Source organism: Thamnophis sirtalis, unplaced genomic scaffold, assembly GCF_051295495.1.
Source record: "Thamnophis sirtalis isolate CommonGarterSnake01/CBP01778 unplaced genomic scaffold, rThaSir2_p1.2 scaffold_7, whole genome shotgun sequence".
In the NCBI taxonomy this organism is placed as follows: Eukaryota; Metazoa; Chordata; class Lepidosauria; order Squamata; family Natricidae; genus Thamnophis; species Thamnophis sirtalis.
In genome coordinates, this window is record NW_028261387.1 from 23,241,148 (window position 1) to 23,265,212 (window position 24,065).

At 38.8% G+C, this 24,065-nt stretch overlaps 1 protein-coding gene across 3 annotated transcripts; it reads right to left on the bottom strand.

The window, feature by feature from the left end:
* Nucleotides 1-243: 243 nt before the first annotated feature.
* On the bottom strand, nt 244-23,791 carry SRSF11 (serine and arginine rich splicing factor 11). Of its 3 annotated transcripts, none has more exons than XM_014065500.2 (12): nt 23,420-23,791; nt 19,913-20,046; nt 15,572-15,681; nt 9,665-9,757; nt 8,642-8,691; nt 6,043-6,170; nt 5,030-5,111; nt 3,792-3,923; nt 3,202-3,291; nt 2,165-2,260; nt 1,625-1,763; nt 244-1,525 (listed from the first exon to the last, which is right to left on the bottom strand). In XM_014065500.2, exons 1-12 carry the CDS (start codon nt 23,545-23,547, stop codon nt 1,340-1,342), a joined length of 1,368 nt encoding a protein of 455 aa, XP_013920975.1. In that variant the 5' UTR covers nt 23,548-23,791; the 3' UTR covers nt 244-1,339. The 3 variants fall into 3 exon arrangements, with proteins under 3 accessions (XP_013920975.1, XP_013920974.1, XP_087575601.1); XM_014065499.2 differs by having other exon boundaries at nt 244-1,528; XM_087719475.1 differs by lacking the exons at nt 19,913-20,046; nt 23,420-23,791 and adding exons at nt 15,987-16,841; nt 17,306-19,906 and having other exon boundaries at nt 244-1,528.
* Nucleotides 23,792-24,065: the final 274 nt, after the last annotated feature.

The window sequence follows — 24,065 nt, forward strand, 5'->3', positions numbered from 1 at the left end:
AGTTCCTTTTTTGGAAGGGCAGCCTATCTTTTTTGGAGAGGAGTGAACGCCATCAGATTTCCAACATATGGGGGGAGGGGGTAAACTTTCCTGGACACAAATTATGAATATGCCAGATATTTTTGTGGTAACACAGGCAGACTTAAACAATGATACTAAATGAAAATATAAATGGAAAGAAGTGAGGTAGCTTTATACAAATCATTAACATCAATACACGCACACTTTAGTACAAATCAAGTGTATATTTATGATTTTTTTATTATCAAAGTCTTGTAAAACAATTTCAGAAACTGTACATAAACATGGCACAGACTGTAGCCTACTTTTGTTTTTTTTACCTGCACAAAAGTATATGCCCCCAAAACTTCCAGAACTAAAATAGATTGCCCATATACTTTGCATAACATAAAATTACTGTGTCAAAGGTTACTACTTCAGTGACTGCAACACAAATGAGTTAGTTTATACAACTTGAGATCAAATACATTATCAAGTAGACTTGTTTTAAAATCATTATGAAGTTCCATTTAAAATGCACTACCCTTTTTCTTGTTGCAGTTTTAATACTCAAAATGAAATGCAGCTTCTAAAAAACTACACAAGGTTATCTCTGTCTCTTCTGCAGAATACAGAGATTTTTTTTTTTTACCTCAAGACATCCAAATTGTGGAAAATGAAACACCCCACCTGAGAAGGATTGAGACTCAAAGTCTACCTTACACTGGGCATCAAAAGACTAATGCATTTCAACCGTGTCAAAGCCAAACAAATCCACAACAAAAAGATTCAGCCACAGGGCTAGAAATATTATCTACCTCTATCAGAAGATCTCTTCCCAGATGAAGCTAATGTTAGTTTCTCTCTCTCTACACTGAAGGCCTTTAGTGGGCCACCATGTTGTAGAAGATAAGGAGGTTCTTGCCACAGTTAACATGCAGCCAGTTCATTCCCTATTTTGCTCTATTATTGTAAATAATCAAAACTCTAGAAACACTATTGTAGGTGAGCTGGTTTACTAAAAAGATCATACAACACAAACAGTCCATGCCTGTCAAAGATGCATGCAGCTTTTTGCTCAAAAAGGAAAAAAGCAGCACCAAGTGAGTAAGGACTGCTGGGCTACTCAATTCAATTTAGCCAATAACAAGAATGGAAACCCAGATATCACTTTCTCTAAAACTTTTGATGTAATTATTTAATATTAGGCGCTTTACAACCATGTATAGTTACAGCTGTATACATCTAGTTTGGAAGGTTAAACAAGTACAGCATAAAGGAATCACACAGGAATGACACTGATGCATGTGGCCAATTGTTTTCACGGGAAAGGCAACATTCAGTCACTCATATCCATATCCTCTTCATGATGATCATCTCCATTGACCTTGGACTCCCTTGGTTCACCACCCCCTTTCTCCGGGGACTCCTTAAGCTTTGGGGAAGTGGCATCAGCGGCTTTTTCTTCCTTTTTCTCTTTTTCACTATCATAGCCTTGTTCTTCTTCATCATAATCCCTTGTAACCTGCTTTGCCAAGACAAAACGTAAAATAAAGTACATAAGACATGTTTCAAATGAAGTTTGCAATCTCTTATCAACCAGGAGAAATATATTTAAGCATACTTTGACATCTTTGTCGCTTTCTGATTTCCTCTCTCGGTCTTTCTCTTTGTCTTTGCTTTTTTTCTTTTTACTTGTTGATCTTTCACGCTCATCCCTGCTTCTCTCTTTATCTTTATCTTTTTTCTTCTCTTTCTTATGCCTGAAAGGAAAACAACAAATACCTGACAATGAGAATACAAACATTTCATGGGATTACTAAAATGTTTTAACAAAAATGTTCTATGGGCAAGTTGCACCCAAGTCTCTGCAATGAAAGCTGTTTAACAATATGAAAAATGCAGAGAAGCTCATCTGTGTTACTATTTACAAATAATTATGCCTTTATTGAAGTATGTCAATTTACTGAATATCTTCAATTTACTTCACTTTCCAAAGTGAAGTAAGATTCCAATGCCAGTAATTGCTGCTAGATTAGTTTCTCAATCACTGTTAATTTATCAACATTAATTTAAGCCTGAACAAGATCTAAGGCATTTCCTACGATAGGAGAACTGAGAAAGAAAAAAATGATCAATTCCGTAGATTTGTTAAAAGACAAACCTTTTTGGTGAAGGGGATCTAGACACTTTTCTCTTAGGTGACCTAGGCTTTTTAGGTGACCTGGAGCCACTTCTGCTTCTTCTGCGGCGTCTTTCTCTGTAACAAGAGTGACTCACAATCAAACTTTTCCTTGTATTTATTAACACCCCGATATGCATTTAATCTCCAAAGTATATATAAACAAGACAAAATATTTTAATGGCTTCAGCATTTCTTTATAGCAGAAGAAAGCATAAATACAACATAGAAGGCTAAATTAAATCAGTCTTTCTGAGGTCTTGATTAGGATGGTAACATGTACCCTGTTTCCCCAAAAATAAGCCCTCCCCGAAAATATTGCAACACAGCAGCAGCCATGAGGTGACCACGCTCGCCGCCTCCTGCACCTCAAAAATAATAAGACCTCTCTGAAAATAAGGCCAAGCGCTTATTTCGGGAGTAAAAAAAAAAAAAAGGCTCTGACTTATTTTCAGGGAAATACGGTAGTGACCTCAAGATAGCACAGTGAAGTCAGGGATAATAACTAAAAGTCAAGAGAAAGACTGAAATTGGTCTTGCTGGTAGCAAAAACCTTGCAAAATAATGTTTCTAATGCAGAATGCACACACACAAACACCTTTTTTTTTTAATCAGTAATTGTTTGCTGGACAAACTATACCCAGATTTGTGCATGTACAGAATGAGATCTCTATTTCTAGCAACCCATATTTTCTTTAGCCTGAAAAATTAAAAGGCAAGAGCTTGCATAAGAGAAGTAACTTTCATATTCCTCATGACCCACATGGACAAGTGCAAGATATCTATAAGGCAAGGATTGACTTCCAACCAGCATGCTGGTCCACTAGCACCTCATAGAAACGTTGATAGGTTAACATTGAGAATTTTATCTCAATGTTTTAATCTAAAGCAGTACAATTCATTAAAATGCTTTTAGTGTAGTATGAAAGGACCCTAGTTCAAATAGTGAAGGTTTCCCAGAGGTCAGAATAGGAGGCCATCTCAACAGCCTTCGAGAGAAATATAGGATTACACCAAACCTGCTTGCGCTTCTGGATCGCCTGGCAGTGCTGTAGCTTTTGGGTGGAGTTTTAGATCGTTTCTTCTCCTTTTCTTCTTTCTTTTTGTCTCTAAAAGATGAAGAAATGATGAGCTGTTTTTGTTTCACGTATTCTACATATAGTGTGTGTGTGTGTATGCATGTATAAAACACACACACACACACAAACATTGGCATTAATTCTACCCTGTAACCAGAATGTTTGTATGTATGTGCGCGTGTATCTCCATCCATCTATCCTGGTTACAGGGTAGAATTCATGCCAATGTTAGTTGATCCAGCAGAAGCTTCTGCTAGCAGCATCAAGAGAAGAAAGGTGTGCCTTACTCTTCCTACCACTGATCTCAATCTCATGTTTGGAGTAATCTTTAAAACTGGGGGAAAAAACCCTTTGGTGAAAGTTGTCACCTCCTCATTCCACAGATGGAGCTTTTTGCTGGATCAAAGAGTTTTTCATCAGGCAAGAATGAAAAATGGCTACAAATCACATTTCTAATATTTTTATATCTAACAGAATAATTTCCTCCAATGCAAAACAGAATTTCAGGATTTTGTGAAGTTTTCAATCACCTGGTTTTGGAAGTGCTCCTAGATCTCCTAGTACGTTCTCTGGAGTGAGATCGCCGCCGTCGAGGACTTTTAGATCTTCTTCTGCTCCTTGACTTTGAATGTGACCGTCTTCTGGATCGACTTCGTGACCGTCTATTAAGAAAATCATTAATCATATAAAAATGACGTATCAGATCACATTATAAGAGATACTTTTATGAACTATCAAATAGAGTGATGCTTAGTGACTGAGCAAACATGGACTAGATATACACAACTATTATCTACAGTAGGGGAATTTACTATTCGCTATGCAGACTTAAATGTCTTCAGAGTATAAATGAACTGTTCACACTTTCTTGCAATCTGACAAATTGAGGGTATCTTTGCATGGTGAAAAGTTATCATTTTACTGCAGTGTTAGGCTCTGGTGATGTCTGTTTGTCTGATTGTATTGTACTGCTTGAGATAATCTGAGTGCTAGCAGAAATACAACATATGGAAATGGAAATATTTGTTATGTTTCACTTAAATAACTGATGAGGACTCTCTCAATAATAAAGACAAAACATCAGCAACTGAAATACACTTTGAAAGACATGAAACACAAGAAACCTTTTATTCAAAAACAAGAAAAATTATCAACCACCTACCAGAATTCCTTATTTCCTGTGCAATACTATCTACTCGGTGGACAAGGAAAATTGACACGCAAAATATAGCCTCTCATTATCAAGACAACCCCTGCCTTCTCGAGGTGCCCACCGTTTTCCAACAGAAGGGGCTCTGTCGACTCTTGGGCCCGGCGAGCTCAAGTAGTACTCAGCCTAGAATCATGGATCCCGTTGATTCGGGATGCATGCGACTCTACAGCGAAGGGATTGGCGATGCCGTACCGACGCTAAAGACTTAAGTCAAGTAAGTCACTATCTACTCATTACACTCATTCTAATGATTTCATGTTCAGCTCATGTTATTAAGACTAATTAGCATTTTGGAAATGTTTTGTAAGTATTACTCGACTAATCAGCTAGTGAAAAATGGGTGCATTCTCTCACACAACACTATGGCTGTAGTCTCATACAGTTATCGAAAAATAAGTCTTAAAACAATTGGCTTAATAAAATTTATTTTTCTCAATCATTTTCCCCCCAGATTATGCTATTTACTACTGGCCATTCCATGTTATATAGTAACTACGATCTTATCTGCCAATTTCAGTAAGTAGTCAGAGGTGAGTCATTGTTGTGAACCCTTACCTATGTCTGGAAGAAGAAGGTGTTCTTCTTCGCCTTGAACGTGACCTGGATCTTGAATGCCTTCTTTTATCCTCCTTTTTATCTGGAATCAGAAAATCGGAGGTGTCCATTACAGAACCATCAGGAGAAATTAGGTGAACGCTTTTAAAGTTATTTTTTTATACATAAATTGTAGCCGAAGGAGTTTTTATGTCTCTAAAGCAGTTTTCTGCTATTTCTATCAATTGTGTAAAGGGTCAAAGGCATTTTTCAAGTAACAACAAACATTTTAATTCATATTCCTATAAGATATAGAAGTGGCATGTATTACACAAGATGACATACCATATTTTTCAGAGTATAAGACGCACCAAGATTTCGAAGAGGCAAATTAAAAAAATAAATTTTTTTTTGTACTCTGCAGACCTCCCAAAACCGGCCCGTTTTTTCCATGAATAGCCTTTAGGAGGCTTATAGAATGCTCCTGGGGACTGCCCCCCCCAAAAAAATTGAGTGAAAACCGGCCTGTTTTTCACTCATTTCTGCCCTCTCCAGCCCCCAGGAACGCTCTGAAAGCCTCCTAAAGGCTCTGCATGGCCATTTTGGTGAAGGGGACGGGGTTTTAGCAGGCAAAAAATGATGTATTCAGCGTATAAGACTCACCCAGATTTTCAGCCTCTTTTTTGAGGGAAAAAGGTTTGTTTTATACTCTGAAAAATATGGTACCTATCAGGATAACATCTGAACAAACCAAAGAAATATAAAATGAGTTCTTTGGGTCAGCTAAAAAATAAGTCCAGCATCTCATCAATAGATGCTCCTGGATATAGACCACAATTGCTGTATTTTTCAGCAAGTGGTATCAAAAGACTTCCTGATTATGATTCTTAAACAGATGTTGTTCTTCCCAAAGTTTACTCATATCTGACTTTCTACCGATATCTCATACAATGCTGTTTTTTTCTGGACCACACTGTGTTATAGTAATTTTCTGTAAGGCAAAATTACTTAGGTGACATTTTAGATGGCTTTACCTGGCTCTATAGCAGCAGAAATCAGAGATTGTGCTTCTCGTACTCGTTTCATGGCTTCTTCTATTTCTTTACTGGAGGTATCTGTTTTCAGACTTGGTGAAACAAGGCCTGCAGCTACGTGATTGAGCCTGAACCAAATAAAAACAAAAAATTAAATAGAAAAATTGAACTGTATAGCCCATTTAAAGCAGAATACACATGTAACTAACTCTTGCTATCCATTAGAAAAATAATTGCAACAATCTCCTTTTGTAAGGCATTTGGTGAAAAAGTCTGTTGATCGCCGACAGTGGCATTTTGGGGTATAATGCTAGGAATTTTTATTAAGTATTTTATTATTTTTTTTGTTTATGTAAACTGTCTGGAGTCTGTTGAATCCACTGGCACAAACATTTTTGTGAATAAACGAAAGCACGTATTAGTCGTTAATTTCAGGACTATGCAAACTTATTTAAAATATAATTTCAAAAATGAGTATTTGAATTTGCTTGCTGTTTTCTTTTCTTTTTTGGCCTAGTGTATCCTTTTTACCAGATTATCCCACTGTCTAAAATATTCTTGTCCTTTAATTGTAATGCTGAGGAAATTATTTTTTCCATGATACCAAAAATGAATTTACTTGAAATTAATAGTGATCCTCCAGCTTCTGCTCTTTAAAGGTAGTCCTTGACTTACAACAGTTCATTTAGTGACCGTTCAAAGTTACAACAGCACTGAAAAAGTGACTTACGACTAGTTTTCAGTTATGACCTTTGCAGCATCTGCATGATTATGTGATCAAAATTCAGATGCTTCGCAACTGGTCCATATTTATGACTTGCTGTGTCCTAAGGTCACCTGATCACATTTTGCAACCTTCCGACAAGCAAAGATGATGAGGAAGCCAGGTTTATTTAACAATCGGGTTACTAACTTATCAATTGCAGTGATTCACATTACTGTGGCAAGAAAGGTTGTAAATGGGGTAAAATTCACTTAACCAATATCTCAATTAAGAACAGAAATGTTGGGCTCAATTGGGGTCATAAGTCGAGGATTACTTGTACAAGAAATCACGGGAGCCAGCATTTCAAGAGTAGATTGGGAAGAATATTCTAGTCCAGGCCACAATTTTCCAACTACACTGACACATCTTTTGCAATAAACTGTCTAACTAGTACATTCCAGGACTAATCTGGGATTAGTTTATAACAGATGTATAAATTGTTTTATGTTAACCTGGAAAAACAATCTATTGTCTCTTGTTGCATTAAGATTTAACATGTGTATGCAGCCTGCAAAATGGCCGTATTGCCAAGGAAATTGCACTCTCTTGAAGATTTATTTTTTAAAGACTTTTTTGCATAGCTTTTAAAATCTTTTTGTTCATTGTTTGTGGTTGTTTTGTTTTATTTTTATGTTTTTAACAGTTTATGCTGTTCATTCACATGTATCAGGTAAGCAACTAGATAAACAGATTAAATAAATAAATAAATAAATAAATAAATATTTTTTTTGAAGTTCTGATGCCATTATTTCTACGTTTATATAAATTTCAACAAGCTGAATTTACTCATATACGGTAACAGGAGAAAGGCCACTCTTGTAATACTACAAGTCTCGGTAATTTTGACCTATATTTTGAAGTGTTATTGAACTTTTATTTACATGTGCAATTTCACAGCCAAGACATAATCGAAGAATATAAATAGATTAAACATGCATTGAAACATATTTGTTTCAATATAGCACTTGATTTTATTAAATATTTTAAAATATTTAATAAATATAAAAATATTTTAAATATTATTAGTTAGTGATGAGATAGATTTGCACTCAAGTGTGTATGCCATGAGTGTCATGGAGAGGAAAACATTTTATTACTTCTGAAATGATGTCCCATAATTCAAAGGGCAAATAAAATGATGGCATGCATCCTGGGAAAATTCCTGTTTAGAAGATCAGAGGTGCTGTCTCAGAATTGCCCATCTCCTTTTCTTACAAAATTAAGGAAGTCTATTAACCATGTTAAAATAGCCTTCATAGAGGCAACTCCTTGCTTTCACTACAACAAAAGGGGAAGAGCAGAACAAAAAACTACTTTCCTAAGCCCAGGTAGTTACAGGCAGTCCTCGACTTACAAGCTTTCACATTTACTGATCGTTAACGGCACTGAAAACAGTGCCAAGTTGACAGCCTCTTACACTTACGAGCGTTGCAACATTCCCATGGTCATGTGATCCAAATTTGGACGCTTGGCAACTGGCATGTATTTATGAGAGTTGTAGTGTCCCAGCATTATAGGATCAGCTTTGCTGAACTTCTCACAAGCAAAGTCAATAAGGAAGGCACATTCCCTTAACAACTGTGTTACTAACCAACAACTGGAGTGATTCACTTAACCCCTGAGGCGACAAGGGGCGTGAAATGGAGCAAAATTCACTTAACAAGTGTCTTGCTTAGTGACCAAAATTTTGTTGTCGTGAGTTGAGGACTACCTGTAACATGCAAGTCTGGGAAAAAATCCTGCTTCTTATTCACCCAAAAGGCACTACTTTCAAATTCCTAATTCTCAAAAAAAAATTGTGCTATATAATGCAATTCTAAAATCGATACTTACTTTGGATCCACTGTGCTCATAAGTTTTAACAGTTGATCTGCTGCAAGAGACTGCAAAGAAAAATAATCAGAAATTACTTTTCATACAAATATTTGGAAAAAAGTTTTTTTAATACCCAAATGGCTTTAAATCTAATACAAATTAAATAACACAAATTATTGTAAGTCTCAGAACATATCTACCATTAGCTTAATATAAATTTAAATTGATAATACAATGTATACTCAGTTCTAGGCTATTTTTTACTACTGAAACTAGTTATTCATGTCAGTATTTGCAAGATATTTTATGTTTAAAATTGCACAAGAGCCCTTGATCATTTGAGGTTTCTGCAACTGGAGGAAGAGTTGTTCATTTACAAAATGACTGCAATGAGAAATATATCCACAATCCAAGAGTCAATAGACAAATACAATTAAGACTGAATTTGGGTCAAAATTGTTACATACCTTTTTCAGTTATAACAATGGTAAATGTGAACTCTAATTATGCTGTTAAAGAACTTTTAAAGATTATGAGTTCTCATTATACAATATATTGATGGCATGAAATATTACCATTGCCCAACAATTTACCAAAACTGTTCCAGAGGAATCCCTAAGCCTTTGAATCAGATCTGAGAGAGATGGGAGGATGCTGAAGAAGTTTATTTTCCATTAATATTGTATTAAACTGATAAAGCAAAATAATACAAAAAGCCCAATTTGTGACTAATTGTAATGCAGTGTAAATTGTAATGCAAGTAAATATTTCACCATGAGGGAAAGTTTTCTTTACATTGAGCTTTAGCTGCTTGGCCTTCCTCCAATACTATGATTCATGAATTGCTCTGTTAAATACACATCATATATCACAATCTTCTAATACTCAGATGAACTCACTCGATTCTTGTTGCTTGGAAAACCAGAGACAACAAAAATAATCCCATGGAATTCCACAATAAAAATCCCATGAGTGTGGAACTGCATAAATGTTAAAACTGATGATTTTCTAGAGACAGATTTAGACTTAAAAGCAATATACCTGAGAGTTTAAGTTTGCCCCAGGAAGACCTAGAGCAGCTAGAGTTGGATCTAGAGTTGGAGCTCCTAAAGCAGCCAGAGGAACAGCACCGATCTGTAAGAATGAAAATTAGTACAATCTAGGCACTTTTCATAAGGAAAATACAAAAACAGCACATTCTCAGCATATTCTAATTGTTCTACTATTTTCCAAATCTCTGGAAAACAACAAGTACTGACACTGATTTTTATATTAACTTGAATGTAGGTAGCTGTTTTATATCAAATCAGTTTATCCATCTAACTGGGTATCAGCTCTTGTGAATCCAATGCAGAGGCTTCCTATCATCCTTTAACTACCAAGTCCACCCAAACTGGAACTTCTGGTGATTAAACATGGGTTGTTTGGCTAAATAACCCTTAGGGGTTGAACAGTTGCCATAATGGCTACAGTAGCAATTGGTCATAGTAATCCAGTTTCATGCAAGAATATTTATCATTTGTTAGCTGATTTTGAAAAACAAATATTGAAGAACTGAATGTGGTCTTCTTCATGCAAGTAGAAAATATGAACTGCCCATTTTTAATTTTTTCTCATTTTTACATTATGCACCCAAATTAAACCCTCAAAAGGTAATTAATGAAATAATAATTATGTCTTAAAAACTGTTTCATTTATACTAAACTAGTTGCATCTCAGAAGAAGCATTTCTCTTCTCTCTTCTAAACAGGGACTCTCCACTCTCTGAATGGCAGGAAACGAAAAGCAAGAAGATATTTCACCTGATCTGCATGCACTACTTCTACTAGCCTTTCACTTACTTACCTACTGTGACTTTGTAAATTTGGCTTAACTCTAATTTTGCAACAACAGACCATTTAAGTGAAATTCATATACTTGCTACAAAGTATTGTTTCCCACTTATATCCCAACAAGTGTTTTCTTAAACTGTATTTCTGGATATTGGAAAGGAAGAATAATACTCTCTGTCAGGCCTGCAGTTATATCCCTTTTAGGATCTTTGGTCTGCCGCACTCTCTCTTATTTCATTATGCTGTTTCATTAGTGTAGTAATTGGGAGGGGGAATAGAAAGGAGTAGAATTGTAGAATGTGTTGTTGTCATTCTTTTCTAGAAGCCCAAAGTCATCTTTTGTCTCCGTACCTCTGCACCTGACCGGAACAGCTGGGTGGAGATGCCAGCGTAGAAGAAGATTGGACCATGTGATGGATTTGTGGGTGTGGGGACAAGATCATGACCTTTCAACTTGGTGGGAATCCTAGGTAACTTCTAGAATTGGGATTCCACAGATGTGCCAAGATGTCTGACTTATTAAATTGGAACTTTAAGGATTGTTTTGCCTTGGACTCTGATTTAAATCTGCATGATACTTGGAACGCTGATATTATCCCAATTCTCCTTTTAAAATAAATCACCAGCACCCCGGCAACGGGGCTGGTGAGGGGTTGCTGATTCCCAAAGCTGATAGGGTCAGCATAAAATATCAGTAAACAATTATGAAAAAGCCTTTTGAGATAAGAAGCTGAGATGAGACACTTCTCTGCAAATCTTCAAAGGCGAAGGAATTTCTGTTTCAAGATTTATTGCATCTGGCAAGAGGCACAGCCTGAGGGGGATGGAACGGAGGGGACTGGAGAGGCTTATTCTCCACACGACCAGAGGATGTCCAAAAGATCTGATGAATGGCGATCCCAGCCACCCTCACGAAGTCATCTCTGATGGGCTTCCTGGACCATTTTGGACAACTAAATGTGAATGCATGCTCCCTCTCCTTCCCCGCAGGCAAGGCTTGAAAAAAAATCTGGAGTGGAGATTTTGATTCCTTCCAAACAGCGATAAATGAAATGAACCAGTACTCTGCAACTGAATTGAAGACAGAATCCCTATCAAGATGGGATTTTCAACCCAGCCAGCAAAAAGGGATTTGGCCAGCATCTTTCACTTGCCAGCCACCGGAAATTGGGCTGCAGCTTGTGAATGAAGGACCACCAAATTGGGCTTTCTTCCCAGAGTATGGATGGATAAGATGCCAGTGGGCACCTCCTTGGCCATCAACATGGGAAAATCCTCCAAGCCAGCAGAGCGGGCCTTGGCACATAACCCCCTCTAGCCAGTCATCGTTGGTTGAACTGCAACCTGTGAATCAGGCAACCCTGGGATGGGTCTTAACCCCAGGTCATGGATGGAAGGGATGCCAGTGGGCACCTGCCCTCCCTCAGCAGATGGCACCATGGCAGATAACTGGGCAGTGGCCAACCGAGGGATTGACCTCCCCACCGGTTCCAGTCTCCCCTGCAATGCCCCAACAGGTTCTTACTCCACCTTCCTACAGAGAAAGGTTCTCAATAATGGAAGACCGGATTACCAAGGGGGAAGCTACAGAATGGATAGCGGAACAATGTGATGAGGCGGTTCCTAAGTTTTGAGATGTAACTAGGTTCCATTTCTTGTGGGGGACAACAAAATGCCACCATTGCTGTCAACTTGGCCACAAAGCATCAGAGTGCTTTGCTCAAGCCCCAATGCCACAAATGTGCGCACCAACCGCCACGGTGGTAAAGAGAAGGCCCCAGATGCCACCAGGAAAGAGTCATCTGGGCCAACAATCTCTGGAAGAGGACTCCCAATTTAAGGTGATGAAGAGTTCTACCAAGGGGGAGGCCTTGGAGGAGGAAAAAAGCAAACAACCTCTGTAAGAGGATCCCCAACCTAAGGTGACAAAGAGTCCTACCAATGGGGAGGCCTCGGAAGAGGAAAACGCTGAAGATGACCCAATGGTGAATGCATCCATCCGCCCCTTCACCTTCCAAGTCAACCTCCAAGTACCTGAGACGGGGGTGGAAGAGGAAGTTGAAGCAATTGTGGACACCGGTTGCACTCGATGCTTAATCAGCATGTTGATTGTCAAGCAACTAGGCATAAGCACAAGACCTCTAAACTGTCCCATTCGGGTTCAGCAGGTAGATGGAATGCTAATTGGAAGGGCCCAAGCCACGCTAGTAACTGAACTGGTGAAGTTACAAGTGGGCCGCCACTATGAGCTTCTCAGATTCATTGTGGCTCCAGAAATGCCGGAAAATATAATCTTGTAGCTTGCATGGCTTGACAAGTGGAAGCCTACAATAAAGTGGGAAGACAGTGGTAGGAAATTGAGGATTGTGTTTGAGCTGCTACCATCGGTGGAGGAAAAGGGCCAGCCAGGGATGATTGAATCCAAAAGCCCAGAACCTGCAACAGAGACAAAAACCCCAGGGGTCCAACAAGTACCAAAAAACTTGTTGGGGGATGTTTTGTCAAGAAAACCGCAGTATGACAGTAATGGAAGCCAGGATAAGCTGATGACAGCTATGAAATTGGTGCTCCCAACAGACCAGTGGCTCAACAATAACCAGGAAATCCTAACAAGGGAAAATGGATTAGCCTGGAAGGGGTCCAAATTGTACGTCCCCGCGGGGTTGAGGCTGGAAGTTCTATAGCGAAGCCATGAGGCACTAGGTGGCCACTTTGGATTCCTAAAAACGCTCCACCTCACCAGGCATCAATTTTGGTGGCCAAAGATGGAACTAGAGTTGGAAGATTACGTAAAAAGCTGTGCTATTTGCGCAACGATGAAACCACTGCCAGAGAAGTCCCCTGGACTGCTACAATGAGTGGACAGCCCTAACCGACCATGGGAAGAGTTCACAATGGACTTCATCGTGGAACTCCCAGGCAGCAGTGGGAACAGAGTAATCTGGACAGTTATTGATTTGGTTTCCAAGCAGGCGCACTTCATCGCTTGCTCAGGGTTGCCATCCGCAAAGAAGTTAGCGAAAATGTTTGTGAAACATATTTATCGCCTGCACAAATTGCCCAAGAGGATCATTTCAGACCACAGAGTCCAGTTCACAGCCAAGTTGTGGAGAGAGGTCCTGAGATCCGTTGGGTCCACACAAGAACTGAGCTCAGAGGTTCATCCCAAGATGAACTGCGCAGTAGAGAGCGCCAATTTGGTGGTGGAACAATACATCCGGTGTTATGTGGACTATCAGCAAGACAACTGGTGGACTTGCTACCCTTCACTGAAGTGGTGTACAACGATGCGGTCCACAGCAGCATGTGATTAACGGTTTTTCAGATTACCAGTGATTGGAATTTGTTGCCATGCCTGAGCTGCCTAGAGAACCTCCCTCCTCCATGTCTTTGAATGAATGGATAGACATGCTAAAGAAAGAATGGGAGAATACGAAGAAGGCTCTAGCAGATGCGGCAGAAGCCTACAAGAAGCAAGCTGATAAACACAGCTCGCTCCAAACCCCCTTCCATGTGGGGGACAAAGTTTTTGTGTCTACCAAATATATAAGATTAAGAATGCCTAGCAAGGAATTTGGTCCAAAATTTCTAGGTCCATTCCCAATAGTGAAGATAGTTAACCCAGTTATAGTTCAACTCAGTCTACCCAGGTCTAGGGAAAATTGGCCCAGAATTTCATTGTAGCTTGTTGAAACCAGTAATTGGGTCTAGCATAAGACCATCCACCCAAGCTTTCCCTCTTCCTGTAGTGATAGAAGGGGAAACACAATCTGAGGTGTAAAAGGTTGTAGACTCTAGGTTGAATAGGGGTCGCTTGCAGTATTTAGTGCAATGGAAGGGTTACCCTTTGTCTGAAGCCACTTGGGTGAAGTTGGAACTTAAAAGTGGAAACGTTAGCAGAACAATTCCATGAGAAGTTTCCCAATAAACCAAAGGGTTTCCTGGGGGGGGGGGAGTAGGTGGTTAATTTTTTTTATATGTTAACTTTTATGTCATTCTCTTTTCAAGAAATGTTTTTCTTCTAAGGAGAGGCCGCCTGTCAGGCCTGCAGTTATATCCCTTTTAGGATCTTTGCCACTCTCTCTCTTATTTCATTTTATGCTGTTTCATTAGTGTAGTAGTTGGGGGGGGGGGAATAGAAAGGAGTAGAATTGTGGAATGTGTTGTTGTCATTCTTTTCTAGAAGCCCAAGGTCATCTTTTGTCTCCGCGTCTCTGCACCTGACTGGAACAGCTGGGTGGAGATGCCAGCGAAGAAGAAGAAGATTGGACCATATGATAGATTTATGGCTATGGGGACAAGATCATGAACTTTCAACTGGGTGGGAATTCTAGGTAACTTGTGCCAAGATGTCTGACTTATTAAATTGGAACTTTTAAGGATTGTTTTGCCTTGGACTCCGATTTAATTCTGCATGATACTTGGAACGCTGACACTCTCATTGTCCTTATGCAGTTCTTTATTCATCATTTTAGAAATCTCGACTCAAGGTTCTCACTTCTGTTATAAGGCAAACATGAAAGCACTCACTAAAAAGTCAGCCACACCAAACTCAAAGAGGACCAACATTACACTAAAAAGGTTGCCCTCTGGAAGTCCCAAGAAAGCACATTCCTGAAACTATAAGCATAAGTCCCTCCTCTGTGATTTTACAGGGGGGGGGGGAAGCAGTGAGTAATCGAGAAATAGTTTTTAAATGACTTAATAGTTATACAGCATTATTTTTTTATAAGTGTCATAGAAGCCGGGTAAGGCATATAAGCACTGTAAACATTATGCTGTGTGAAAACATAGCAATTCTTTTTGCCTCTTGCAACAGGCTCATCCCCAACTATAGAAATGGCTGAATACCATTTCTGGCCACAATATTCCATACATTTTCATTTCAGATGTTGCTTTATTTTTAAAAATAGCAGTGAATTAAGTATCAACCCAGTGAGTTAAAAGAAAGAATAGGATAGGATCCAGTCTAGGAAATCAATTACTTTGCGGGCAATTCTTATTCATTATAATTCTGCTGCAAATATTACAATAACTTTGCATAAGCATACCTCCCATAAACAAAGGAATATAAATAATATAATTTTGCTGTATTTTATGCACATCTACTTCTTACCTGAGAAAGTGGGTTAGGTGTAGGCAGGAGTCCACCCCCCGGCAGAAGGCCTGCCACAGCATTAGCTGGTGCCAGGAGAGATAAAGCCTTAGTCTCATCAGGAATAACTCCTGCAGAGAGACAACTTTGCATTAGAAGTTACTCATCAATTATCTTTTTTCTTTTTTAAAAAAAACCACACACAAATACACCCAGAAAATGTCTCCCTGAAACACCATCTGAGTTTGCTGAAAGTACTTATGTTGGCTATAATACAATGTTTGCTCTCTTAATAATTTATCATTAACTGGTTTGTCAGAATGAAACTTCAATGTGTGAAAATTTGTTCCTTTTTCTCTACAAAAGGTTAAGTTCTAGAATAAAAAATAGCACAATACACACTACTTTTTTGTTAACACTGCCAAGATTTCATCACCTGTACTCGATTTTTAAGTCATGAACCAAACGTAAGCAAGCACAGTCGGTTCTCCAGGGGTGTGCTCTCAACTTTCAAAAGCTGTTTTATGAACAACGACTCGTGTCGGCTGCTTCACTATAAAGCACACAGAAAAATCAAGATACACAAGACAAAAAAAGTTTGATTTAGGGGTTAATAAAATGGCACAGTTCACTATGATTTCTTTTACACCTACCATACAATTTTGTAAAACTTAAGAGAAGGTAAGAAAAAGTGTAGGGCTTTTGCTGACTTCTCATTTGGATATGAAGGTCTCCACAAAGGTCCAAATGTAGGTTCTGCATATGTGTCCACGTGTTATGTGTTTATGTGAACACCTAAAATGTGACACATTCTTACCTGTGCAGTAAAATACATGCTCCACTCTGTGTCATGATTACTGTACCAAGAATGCTGCTGAGTATTGTTGCCCTTTCAGAAGAAACTTCTGATTTGCAGCTTGAGGTCTGCTAAGTGTCTATTTTTACTGCCTATCCCTGAACAAAGAATAACCTTCAAAAGGCCCAACGTGAGACAAACAGTAATGTTGATTCTTGTTATTTTAACCAACAGCAAAAGCCCTATACATATGGATTAATCTGTTAATGTGCCCAAGCCCCCAACGTGAGAGAGTTCAATAAGATAACTGTACTATATATTTGCAAATACCAGAACCGTTTCTGCAAGACATATTTAAAAAAACTGCATCTCATCATAAAACATACAATATGTACAGGGCACTTAAGAGAAACTGGATAAGCTGCAGAAGAAAACTGTTGGGTGGTATTTTCAGCAGGGCCTGGTATATAGTTCAGGCTGAACCAGGGAAAAGAACTGTAAAACACAACAACAAAAAAGAAAAACCACTGTTAAATAAAGGTAATGGTTCCTTCCACCTATACTGAGAAGTGCCGATAATATAAACAAATGTATAATACACAGCACTGTTATCTTTCTTCTGTCACTGAGCTGTCATAATTTCAATACCAAAAGTTATGGTGGGAAAAGGGGGGAAAGGTCATTTAGATACAGGGCAATAATGCATCAATATAAACATATCTACTGAGATTATGGGATAAATTTGCATGCAAATTATGTCTCAGAGGATATTATTTATGTTTACACACTATTAGTGCAACTATAACATTTCTGGCATCTATCTAAAAATCCTCTTGAGACACCTCACAGAAGATCTGCATCCATTAAGTAGTCATGCATCTGATCCTCATTTTGTTTTTAGGAAAAAAGTTATTCAGAAATAAAACTACAATTTTTTAAAAAACAATGAGGCCCCTCACCAGTTAATTTTCATGCGTCAAGAGTTTTTTACTGCTGCTTTGTTAGAACCATGACATACTGCATGAATGTGTAGAAATGAAGAAAAAGAAACAGACAAAAGAAACAAACATTAACCAAAGAACCTACACAAACCCACCCAAAGTCCCTGTTTAATATCTGCATTGCTTCCAAATCCTTCCATTTCATCATGAAGATTATAGTACTATGCCTTACCGTGAACTTTGTGTTAAGTCTAGAACACAAAGCAACAATCAACACCAAGATGTATGAACACACTAAGAACAGAAATGCGACTTGATACTAGGGGATATATGATCAGTACAATGCATACTGTAATATTTGTAGAGAGGTAATATCAGAACGTATCGCCACAATAGTAAAGGGTAGATTTCAATTCAGTAGAGTGCTTAAGCATATGCCTCAATGCAACTGAACAGTTTCATTGATCTTGAAATGTTTTTTTTTTCTCAGCAATGCTTAAGCACTAGCAAAACAAGGTCTTGTGAAAAGAAGAATTGAAGACTGATACCCACATTCTTTCATAGATAAGGACCATTTGCAAGAACAGAGTAGAGACCAAGTTCATAAGAAAAAAAAATCATGGGTCCATTATTCTGATAAACCACTTGTTATATCCCGCCAACTACAAAATGGTGCAGATCCTAAAAACTCAATGCGAGTTCTTGATAGGTAACAACTACTCAAATTGCATTAGACAAACCTCAGAAAAATCATCTTTTTGACTGGTATCGCAGCATGAGATTTATCAGTCATCTATCTTTCTAGTAGAGTTTAAAATCTTGTTTATAAAGAGAAAAAAATATGATGTATCAAAACCATTCAAGCTCTTAAGGAGTTCTTAAAACACTAACTTGCAAATATATTGGAGGCTATTGGTTCAATTAATTAGAGCCAAGGTGAACACGACAGCGGCATTCCTTCCCCAATCACATTAAAAAAAGGTGTATAATCCATGTTTAGTAATAAAAGGAATACAAAGAGGCAAGGGCTCTGAAACCTACCCCAGCCTGCTGCTTATTTCACCACAGTAGCTTTCTGCGGGTGCTGGCACAGTTGCAGCAATGGAGCTCAGATAAAGAAAAAACAAAGGGAGACAGACTGCAAGGAGGTTAAATTGCAGGCACAGGAAGGCGGCTATACACTTCACCCCTTTGCTCTGAAAAGAAGCACCCCACCCCTCTTTCTACAAAATTGGGACCAATCCATATTTAAAAACGCAGCTACTGTCGCATCTAGCTTGGCCCTAATATAGACAGCAATTATGTAAGACTCAGACATAGATATATCTGACACTGTCAGAATTACATATTAAGAAAGAGTACTTTAAAGTATTCTATTTTATTCAGCCAAGTTAAACCAATGAGGATGAAACTTTGTTGGTATTAATTATAGTTTCAGTTTTGAATATCCTAACATTAATTAATTAGACCTGCCTGTTGCATATTCTTCTGCCTTATTAAGGAGTAGAACGAGGCACTACATATAAAACATAGACTACAATCCAGCAATTAGTCTGCATAAATCCCACTGATTTTAATGAGATGTAGTAATCTTTCTATGCAGAAGTGCAGCGTTAAGTGAAGTCATTTATTATAATCCCGTGATCTAAAATGAGTACTAGTTTATCAGTGAATAGTGCATTTGAAAGAGTTGTGGTGAAATCTACAGAGGTTCAACAGAACTCATTAGAAGAGCAGTCTTCTTGACAGTGTTTTAGAGTTATATTTCCAACCTGCTCATTGTTTCTCAAATTACTGTAACACCCTAAAAATGTAAGAAAAAGAAGAGAGAGAAAAATGTTGTTAACAAGTGAGTGATTTACACCGGGAGAACACTTGGGGACTTGAGTGCTTGCTGGCCTTTAGTTAATGTCTAGAATCCCCTGTAGCTGCAGAGGACCCCACTGTTTCAGTCATCTGGAAGGGCTTTTGCATTTGCCTTCTCCACTATAAAAATCACACACACAAATAAGAGAGAAGAGTTTATTATTTTAGAGAAATTCTAGAATATATAGCAAGGTTGAATAAGAAAATGTGAAATAAGATCTAACACCCAGTGCCCATTTAGCACTTTTTGCAGATATTTTCTGACTAACAAGAGATCTCAAACCCTTGGTGTACCAGAATTTATATTGAGGGTAACTGCTTTTCATTTGTCAAGTAAAAGAAGCAGAACATTGCCTTGTAATTGGTGATATATATTCACTAACTCTCCATGAGGGAGAATGAACCATGTTCATAACAGATGCCAGATAACTTAAAGCAACATTGCTTGTTTATATATTTCATTTTAAAAAGATAGCTTAAAAAATGTCTCGAAGCAGTCTGGTGAAAATAAATCAAATAATAATGCGTAAATATAAAATTATTCTAAAAGCCTTTGTAAAAACTATTGGGCAAGCTCCAGCAAGTGCTCAATTGGTATTTTATGTCTGTTGTACAGAAATTAAAGATGAGGGTATACCAAGGGTTTTAAAAATGCAAAAAGCTTGGATATTTTATATGCTAAACTTCATGCTATTCAACTACATCAGGATTTAGTACCAGAGGTCTATGGCTTCATAGATCTTTAAACAATTCACAAACCTTCTGCGTAGGGTACGACTATCAATGCTCGGTCAACGAATACAGTATTTGTCAGGTGCTGAGCCACAACTGCCGAGTCAGGTTCTTGAAACTTTACAAAACACACACGGGAAGAAACAGGCAAAGGGGAGTCACTGAAAAAAAAACCAGAATATAAACATCAGATTAACATGAAGATTAAGACATTATTTCACTTATGGAACTATATAAAAAAGTATTGGGCATGAACCCTACAGTTTTTCCAAAAAATTCTTACTGGTTTTTATGTTACAGAACAGGAAAAATTATTAAACACATGCCTGGAGAAGAATAATATTTATACTTAATTTCAATTAAACCTAAATAAGACTGAATATTAATATGTACCTATCCTTATGAAGAGACTAACCCTAAAGTTGTTCACTCAGCCATACACTTAGTTCTTACTATGTGTATTTAAGATTTAATCTAATACTGAAAACTAGGAAGATATAACCGACATTCTTGATGGGATGTCACAGGCAATAGATAACTTGAATTTTTCCTCACTGAAAAAGAAATCTTCCCTCAGGCAATATATCATTTCTCTCTTAAAGAAATATATGCAAAGTGCATCATATACATTTCATATACATGATGGTACTTTACTTTTCTAGTGACAAAAAACATACCTAGTCCAGGGCTAAACTATAGGGTTCTTGATATTTTCAAGCCTGGTTATTTTCTGCTGTGTTTAACCTGGCTGGGGAATAGCTACAGGAAAACAAACAAGCTCAGACAGCACCAAGAATACAATGGTTTAGCTTTGCACCAAATAAAATATTAAGTGAGATAGCATGATTACAGTGTTGGATTAGAGTTCAGAAGAACCAGATGCTAATTCACCATTAGCCACAGAAGTTCACCAGGCTCTTTGGATTATACACACACTCAGTCCAATCTACCACTCAGATATTTTTTTTCCGGAGAAAAATAGGACGGAATATTATGTGAACTATCTTAAACTGCTGAATTAAAGAAGAGCTATAAATCAAATAAACAATATAGATTTGTAACTATAAAGTAAATGCTCAGACCAAATTATGTCACTTAGGGTGAAAAATCACCAACCAATCCTCTTCCATAGAAAATTGTTTTACTTCCCAACTTGTTGTTTCAGAGTAGCTAGTATACTTTAACATTATATTAGGACCAAATTATGCTTTAAGTACTGATGCTATGCAGGTATTTTCTGAAATGTAACCCTGTAAATAGTTGGTTGGCTTCTATATTTCAATAATTTCCCATAATTACAATTTGAAGAGCTTATTTCATGCAGAAAATCTGAATATTAAGAAAGGACCCCTTTCCTGTTGGTGTTTTAGGCATACAGTGATAATCTATGGAAGCAACTTTTTTCCTAACCTGGATCTCCCCAAAGTATGCTTCAGCATAAATCCCAAAGTATGCTATACTGTACTGGCTGGGGATCATGGGAGTGTCAATCCCAGAGATCACCAGATTGTTAACAGCCATTCTAGAATATGCTTTTGGATTATATGGGACACAGGCCAAGCCTGCTGTGTTTTCCTATTGCCATTTCCTATAAATGGAGTCAGGCTCTTGGAACTTTACTGAAGACCAGTGTTTTCCTCTCAGTGGAAGAGGGAAGGCAAGAAAGATGGTGGGAAGATGGGTGAGGGCCATAGCAGATGTCATGCAGGGATATGCTTGGCTTAGGCAAGAAGAGACCTGTCTCAAGTATCAAGAAAATTGGGGAGTGGTTGGGCCAGAAGACTATGTTGCCTTGGCATCTACTTGAGATGTAGTAATCTTGCCTTCTCACATTGTCTGGATTTTGTTCTATCTGAAACCTGAAGAAACCAAAAACATTTTGGTTGCAGTATTTCACTAATCTGTGGCTGACCTCAATAGTTCAGCATTACTTCTGCTACAGTAACCCACCTCAGTGGTGCCCTCTGATAAGCTTGGTTGTTTTCTTGAAGATGTTTCATTTACCCAAAAAGGTTAACATCATCAGTGTTAGGATTTCAACCCTGAACTACAAATATTCTCCTTTATTGGCACTGCAGGTAATCCTCGACTTACGACCACAACCGAATCCAAAATTTCTGTTGTTAAGTGAGACCTTTACATTGAGTTTTGGCTCTTTTTACAACCTTTCTTGCCACAAGTCAATTGTGTTAAGTCAATTGCTGCAGTTGATAAGTTACTAACCTGGTTAAGTGAATCTGGTTACCCCATTGACTTCGCTTGTCAGAAGGTCTCAAAAAGTGACCACATAACCCCGGGACACTAAAATGGTCATAAATATGAACTGGTTGCCAAGCATCTGAATTTTGATCACATGATCATGGGGAATGCTTACGACTCTGAAAAACGGTCGTAAGTCACTTTTCCAGTGCTGTTGCAACTTGGAACGGTCACTAAATGAACTGTTGTTGAGGACTGTCTGTTCAGTCATCTTTTTTGGATTCATCATTAAACTAATGTTCCTGTTTTATTTACACCCTCCAAAAAGAAGCCCTCTTTCAGGTATCATAACCACAAATTTCCAAACATCCTTCCAACAAAGAAGGATATATGGCCAGGATCATTTTTCTTCAGCCGGTTTATTCTCCTTCAAAATCCAAATCATGGGTTATCATTCTGCCTGGTTTGAAATCAAGATTGCATCCCAAGGATGTCTGGCTTATCCGTATGCCCTAAAAACATTCCTCCAAACATAACCTATACATGTAAAACTTTTTACCTGAAAATGACAAAAAACCCACTCCTCCAAACTTAACCTATGCTGTATACTTCAAACATTTTACCTGAAAATGACAAAAAACCACTCCTCCAAACGTAACCTATGCTGTACACTTAAAACAATTTCCCTGAAAATTACAAACAGACCCTACAAATGCTATTAGGGCAGCAAAAGAAAAAAGAAGAGAAAAAAAAGCAACTTTGTGTTATATGTAACCGACAACAGGAAACAACGACCAGGATTAGACCGTAGCATAGCTCTTCCTCCTTTTACAAGATTAGTTTATTTCACGCAATACAGCGCTTTTCCTAAAACCCACCCGCCTCACAACGTGGCTCTCCTACGGAAGCGGGAGACGCGCGTCCATTAGAGCAGCAGAAAAACGCTTAACCTCCCACCCACCCCAATACACAATTAATAAAGGTGGTGTTCAAAACCGTCCCTCAGCGCCCCCACTGCCGACCCTGGCAGATTTCTTTCCCGCCTCCTGCCTTTCCTTCCCCTCCTCAGGTTTCGAAAGCAGACGAGGACGGCGAGGCAAAGAAAGGCCGCCCCAGCGCCGGAAGCTCCAAGATGGAGCGGACGACTGCGAGGAAGCGACCGCGTGATCCGCTTTTTAGCTTTCGGAAGCAGCCAAGCTCGTCGATTTCTGCCTTGTCCTATATCCTCTCCCGGCCCCACCCCGGCCCTAATAATACTAGACTGATGGTTTCAAGGAGGCCGCGGCCTTTAAAACCCGACCATCCGTCTCTCTCGCGAGGAGAAGCGGAACTTACTCGGGAGGGAAGAGGCGCAATTCTTCGATCTTGCCCAGGAAGCCGAAGAGAGTCCGCATCTGTTCCGAGCTGGCACTCGGGGAGACATTGGTGACCTGAATCACATCGGTGCCGTTGCTTGAAGCCATCGCGCTGCCTCCTTCTCCGGCACTTACAAACGCATCGAGGGCCAACGGGTTAAGGGCCCTGGGGAATCGGGAGACGCCTCCTTCCTATGTCCCTCAGCGCTTCCCGTCGCTCTAATTGCAAGGGAAGAAAAAAAAATAAAAAAGACCCTTGCGCGCAGAGTAACGGCCACCGAACGGTCGTTTCGCTACCAGACTCCCTGGGCCGCAATATCCCAAGCTCCTCAGCGGCTCTCTCCGAACGACGCAAGAACCTCGCGGCCTGCGCCTGCTCAGAACTAGGCCGCCTGGTGAAAGGAGACACGCATAACTTGCGTGTGCGCATGCTCACTTGAGATGCCTTGCTGCGCATGTGCAAGCGGTGCTAAAGGCCTTTTCTGTTTTCCGTAGGGGATCGTGGTTCGCTCCGAAGAAGCTTCTTGGATGAGAAGCGAAACGTCTTCAAAGAAAAATCAGAAAGTCCAGTTGCCTCTTGAAAAAGCACCTTCGGGACAATCATGACCTGGATGACTGAGAATCAC